The following is a 6,304-nucleotide window of genomic DNA, read 5'->3' as shown; positions in this document are numbered from 1 at the left end:
GAAAGAAAGAAAAAAATAGGGGATGCAGCAGTGTGAAGAAACAGAAGCAATGCATTTTCACCAGTTCCTATTTCACCAGGAATTCCTACAAATCACTGACACAAACTTCAGGTATGCCAAGCTCCACCCATTTCCAGAATTAAGAGGATTCAGCTACCTGTGGCAAAAGTTCAACAAAAAGATCCAGACAGAAAGCGTCAGTAGTCACTGCATGGAGAGGAAAAGCTAAGGATGAAAAGCAACAGGAGCAGCATGGTTGCAGGCAGAGCTGATGTCTATCCGTGAAAAGCCACCTCTCAGACAGGTCCAGGGAGCTGCTGGATGAGGGGAAGAGCATCTCCAGAGCATGGCGAGACAGGCGCCAGGGCCACCACCTCCTACCTGGCATCGGGACCTTTCAGCCTCAGCTCCTGCACAGCGGCCACTGCCCACAGGCGGATGCGTTTCGTGTTGCTGCCGCTCAGCAGCCTGTGGTGCCGACACACCAGCACACCTGGGAGACCACGGGGGGGACAAAGGGCACCTGTGAACATCCACTGCTCCCAGCCATCACCCACCGTGTGCTCCTCACAGCCAGGCCACCAATTCATTCAGGCAGGGCAGTGTTTTTACAGACTAGAGCTGAACCCCGCAGGAAACCCAGGACACACAGCCATCACCACCCCGTGCATCCTGCATCCGACACAGCAAACTCATTTTCCAAACACAGCTGAAATTGGAGGTCTGCAAGCTCTATGCTTCTTTCCTTGTTACAGCCCCAAGAGATGCCCAGGGCAGCTGCACCTACCGATCTCACCCTCATCGGCCTCCCACGTCATGAAGCAGCGATTAGTCCCAGTGTCCCACACACAGATCTGGCCTGAGTTTGTCCCACTATAAAGAAGAGGGTCGGCACCGTAACAGAGAGAGGTCAGCTCCACCGGCCCCAACACATCTGGAGCAGGGGCACGATGAACCTGCAGGAGCACAAAAAACATTGAAGAGAATATGGTGCTTACCTACATCAGGGAAAATAACCCTCCTCCTCCCCTAAATTCATGTAGTTGATGCCTCAAATATAACTAAAAGCCACTCATGACCAGCCAACATCATCTTAAGAGAAATCATCAGCTCTCACAGACTCCGGAGGTAGAGCCTCCACCACACTCACCAGGAGCTTGAGAAAAAAGTCAGAGGTGGTAAATGCTCCAACCCTGGCAGTGTTCAAGGCCAGGTTGCATGGGGCTTGGAGCAACCTGCTCTAGTTCCAACCACGGCAGGGGGGCTGGAACTAGATGATCTTAAGGTCCCTTCCAACTCAAACCATTTTATGATTCTATGATCAGGAATTATAAAAGAAGGTAAAACCGAGGTTTACCTTGAGGTGGACATCAGCTCCCTGCTGCTCCAACAGCCAGAACATCACAGCTCCCTGCCCCACGCAGGCCAGTTCTCTGTGAGAAAAAGGACTAAAAGCCACGTCATGGACTGGCTCTGAGATACAAGTTGACCACATGAGTTCATAAGTGTAGGTGTTCCACAGAGCAATGGTTTGATCGCTGTAGTCCCCTAGGTAGAACATGAAAGAGAGTAGGAGGAAATTCTGCAGCCTCAGGCTGCTCACAGCATAGGCACTGTGCTCCTGCATCAGCTGTGTCACTCCCTTACCCTGTTGTTTGGAGATGACTGCTGCAAACTCCATCCCAGGAGTGGATGCAGCTCCTTGCACACTCAACAAAAGCTGCAGAGTGTGATGGATCCTTACCCAAGTTGAGCACAGATATAACTATCACAACACTTCACAGTGGAGGCTGTAGCAAATCTGGCCCAGCAGAGTGGCTGCAGCCAGTGCTCAGTAAGGATTTCACAGGCAGAGCAGGTTTCCTGCTGTTTCTACATCCTCAGGAGCTACTGCACACCTCATGCATGCCCCACATAAGCCCTCCAGTGGTACTGTGCACTCAGGGCTAACAACAGTCTGGAAATCAGAAAGGATGTCACCTCTGCTGAGGTCACAGCTGAGATGGGAGCTGACCTCAATGGAAGCCACTGTATGTGGGTGGCAGAAGGCACCAGCCTTGGTGATGGCAAATATCCCCAGCTCCCAGGCAGCTCTGGAGCACAGTGCTCTCCTGCTGCCTTGCCCAGGCTCCACAAACTCAGTGGAGACTCCCAGCTTTTCTCTCCTCTGCAGCCCAGACTGGAGCTGGAGGAGGAGGCTGCTCTCCCACGCTGCTCCATGGAGAGCACAAAGCTCTTTCTCTCCAGCAAAGGCTGCTTTTTCCCAAGGGCAGACGCACCAGCCCAGAGTGAGCCTGTTGCCTGCCCCACAGGTCCTCTCTCATGCAAAACAAGAGCTTACTAATTGCATATTTGTCCTTTAAATGTCCCCTGCCTAAACTAAACAGACAGCTTGAGTGTCCATCTTGTGCTGGCACTGCTGCCTGGCAGGAGGCTCACAGTTTGAAGCCTGGCTACTTCTATGCAATGCCACCTAAGCAGCAATAAGTCCAGGAGAAGGGTTTTCCCTCTGGACACTATATATAGTAACTGGAAACTATTTATACAGGTTTAACAAGCACTTGTGAGCCAGAAGCAAGATGTAACTTGAACAAAAACGAGCTAGCTGGGGCAATGGGAAGGGACCGAAGGGGAGCTGGGGAAGCTCAGTATTCATGCACAGGGTGCATGCTTCCCATTGAAACACTGATGACAGTGTCCTGGAACCTCACTCAGCTGGAAGAAGTGCCTCTGCAGGCAGTCACTCCCAGGAAGATCCAAGATCACCTGCAGTTTTACATGCTGCATTATCCATTGCCCCAAGGCTACCAAGAAACAGCTTCATAGCCACGAGCCTGGTACATGTGTCATGTACAGTTATAGCATCACCCTCCCATAAGCTGTCTGCTGTAGGGTGCCCCACACCCCATGTTACGGGTGTACTCACCGAGGGTGACAAGGAATCGATCATCCCGAGAGAATGCCATGGCTTGGACTTGGGTCTCATGGTGGAAAAGACTTGCTGTGCAAAGCCCATCCTGGACATTCCAGATGCAGATCTGACAGTGGGAGTCTCCATTCTTCTTTCCTGAGGCAGAGGCAAGAACCTAACAGAACAATATGTTGTCACTGAGACCTTGGTAAATAATTCGAGACACCTTGTTAGTCTTAGAAACAATTAGTCTCAAATTAAAGTGACGTGTTTGGCACAAAATCCTGTAAGAACAACCGTCAGCTGATGGCAGGAGGGAACAGATCATCACCAGGAGGGAGTGAGCAGCCTTTACTGTCACACTGAGCCAGCACAATGGATGAGGCTCCAATATTGGAACAGGCTTCCCAGGAAGGTGGTGGAATCATCATCCCTGGAAGTGTTCTAAAACTATGTAAATGAGGTGACATGGTTTAGTGGCCTTGGCAGTGCTGGGGAATGGTTGGACCTAATGATCTTCAAGGTTTCCAACCTGGTTTACTCTTTGATTCTATGAAAACTATTTACTGCATTTCCATAACCCCAGGTTTCCACACAGAAGGAGGAACAGCCAGACAGGCTTTTAGCCTGCAACATTCCATTATCCCAAAGCAACATGGACAAAACCCAGACTGGGGCAGCAGAAGTTTCTCCTACCTGGGCATCATGGCTGACAGCAAGTGTAGAAATCTCCTCTGCATGGCCAAGCCAGTGATTCTGTGATCCCAAGTGCAGGTCTTCCACCACGATGATGCAGCCACAGGTGTAGGCGAAGAAGCCTTGTGGAGAAGGATGAGATGGAACGTTTTCATTTAAAGGCTTCACATACAGCACCCATTACCTCACAATTCAGGCAAATTCTGGGTTTGGTAACAAGTAAAAGCTGACTCTTCTACACAACATGTCAGCATCCTGCCCCTCAGGTTGGGAGTGGAATAAGATCTCCCTTCCCCTAACCTGAGCAAAGCAAAGCTGCTGGGCATCCCTCCAGCCTACAGGATGGAGGAAAGATGGCCTTGGTGAGAGCTTTCCCTTCTGCTCTATCCACTCAACAACTGAAGCCTGACCTGCCTGTATCAACTAACATTTGTCAGTAGCAAAGAATCTCAAACTGGTTTGGGTTGAAGGGACCTTAAAGCTCATCCAGTTCCAAGCCCCTGCCACAGGCAGAGACACCTTCCACTAGACCAGGTTGCTCCAGGCCCCTGTGTCCAACCTGGCCTTGAACACTGCCAGGGATGGGGCAGCCACAGCTTCTCTGGGCCACCTGTGCCAGCACCTCAGCCCCCTCACAGGGAAGAACTTCTGCCTAAAATACAACCTAAGTATCCCCTCATTTAACTTCAATCCATTCTCCATTGTCCTGCCACTACATGTCCTTGTAAAAAGTCCCTCTACAGATTTCTTGTTGGCCCCCTTAAGGTATTGAAAGGCCACAATAAGGTCTCCCTGGAGCCTTATCCTGGCTGAACAAAGCAGAATCAGAATCATAGAATCATAGAACAGTTTGGGTTGGGAGGGACCTTCAAAGCTCATCTAGTCCAACCCCTTTGCAATGAGCAGGGACATCTTCAACTAGATCAGGTTGCTCAGAGCCACATCCAGCCTGGTCTCGAATGTCTCCAGGGACAGTGCATCCACCACCTCTCTGGCAACCTGTGCCAGTGTTTCACAGACTGGTTTGGAAGGGACCAATCCCATTATTGCATTTTACCAATGCAAAGAACCCCTGGGTTAAAGCAAAGATCCCAACCCAGCAGCTAGAAGATCATAACCTGGCTCAGTACATCTCCCACCCCTCCAGAGCCTTCCTGGTGTACCTGTGTCCGGGTTCCACACCATATTCCCTCTGCCATTCCCATTGTAGCCGATCACTGCTTTCAGCTTCAAGACCTCACTGCCAGCTGGAGGAGGTAAGAAACTCTGCAAGAAAAATAGACTTTGGCTTAAAATAAGCTCTAGAGGAATGGCCCAGGCAGGTACATTCAACACCCACGTGAGAAAACGCCTGAGTGCAAGCACACACACGCATCCTCCCACACACAACACCCAAATTCATGCCAGCGCTCACAGCATTCAGGTTCAACACATCAACAGATGAATACCAAAGTACACACTTACACATACAAAAGGGAGACTGCACCAGCAAAACCAGGCACAGATGCTTTCAGATGGGGCACAAACCAGGCTGGCAGCAACTGATTAGCATCTGCTAATCCTGCTGGGGAAGAGTTTGGTGGGTTTTGCTCACTTGGGGATGTAGATATTTCAACAGGAAGACAGTGGGAAGGGGAAATGCTGCTGGGTGGAGGGACAGAAGAGCACATTGAACAGCTTAGAGCTTAGGAAAAGGTTAAGTCTCTGCTTTATTATTGCTCTGTTTGTTCACAGAGCCAGAGCTGGGCCTTGCCCATCCTCCCCACGCTCAATGGTTGCCTTCCCCAGCCTGCTCTGCCAACGCATCTGCTCACAAACACGGGTGTGAGATGAATCACTGCACTGCTCACTCGTCTTTCCCTTTCAATAGCACATGCCATTTGCATTTGTTTGGAATAAAAATGTATGCAGATTTGCTGAATGGAAAAAGAATTGATCACAGCTCACTTTCCACTAGTCTGGAAAGAGCCGCGTGTAGAGGAGAAAGGGTTAGAGGATAAAAGGGTAACAACGTGAGGAGTTTCTAATTGAGCATCAGGCCCAGCGGTACATTTCACAAACTGCTTTCAAACAGAGAATAAAACAGAAACAGTTTGGAAAATCCACCTATCCCAGCCCCACAATGTGCATTCACTGCCCACCCAGGTACAACTCTCACCTCAGGGAGCACCGATGCCTTGAAGCGAGGAGTGAAATGCCGGTAGGAATCTGGGCGCACAGAGCACTGGGGCTTGGGGCTTCTGATCTCCTTTCTGGGTTCTGCTGTACAGAGAAGGAAACAGTTGGTACCTCTGGGATGCTGCTCCTGAGAACGATTTGGAAGCAGCACCTGGGCTAGGGCTTGTGAGCTACTCATATGCTGTGTGTGTACCCAAACACAAACACAGGCTGTGGGAGACGGGATGGAGCAGTCCTGAGGAGAACAACTTGGGGGTGTTGGTTGATGAGCAGCTCCCCATGACCTGGCTTCAGTGAGTGCTTGAGCCCAGAACCCCCCGTGTGCTGGGGCTGCATCCCCAGAGCGTGAGCAGCAGGTTGAGGGAAGGGATTCTCCCCCTCTGCTGTGCTCTGGGGAGACCCCCCTGCAGCCCTGATCCAGCTCTGGGGCAACAACACAAGAGGGACGTGGAGCTGTTGGAGCCAGTCCAGAGGAGGTCACAGAGATGCTGTGAGGGCTGAAGCAGGTCTGCTCTGGAG

At 50.8% G+C, this 6,304-nt stretch overlaps 1 protein-coding gene across 1 annotated transcript in view; it reads right to left on the bottom strand.

Moving 5' to 3' along the window:
• Window positions 1–381: 381 nt before the first annotated feature.
• WDR90 (WD repeat domain 90) overlaps window positions 382–6,304 on the bottom strand; it is a gene marked incomplete at its 3' end in the record, with an annotated part of 26,828 nt that continues 20,905 nt past the window's right edge. Inside the window, exons 27-33 of the mRNA XM_010021297.1 lie at window positions 5,766–5,869; window positions 4,771–4,873; window positions 3,608–3,729; window positions 2,927–3,086; window positions 1,358–1,548; window positions 788–956; window positions 382–493 (exon numbers count right to left, since the gene is read on the bottom strand). Coding sequence (XP_010019599.1) covers window positions 382–493; window positions 788–956; window positions 1,358–1,548; window positions 2,927–3,086; window positions 3,608–3,729; window positions 4,771–4,873; window positions 5,766–5,869 — 961 coding nt within the window. The remainder of the gene's footprint in view (window positions 494–787; window positions 957–1,357; window positions 1,549–2,926; window positions 3,087–3,607; window positions 3,730–4,770; window positions 4,874–5,765; window positions 5,870–6,304) is intronic.

The sequence above is a fragment of the Nestor notabilis genome, unplaced genomic scaffold, assembly GCF_000696875.1.
Source record: "Nestor notabilis isolate BGI_N333 unplaced genomic scaffold, ASM69687v1 scaffold4649, whole genome shotgun sequence".
Lineage (NCBI taxonomy): Eukaryota > Metazoa > Chordata > Aves > Psittaciformes > Psittacidae > Nestor > Nestor notabilis.
This window is presented reverse-complemented; position numbering and strand designations above follow the sequence as displayed.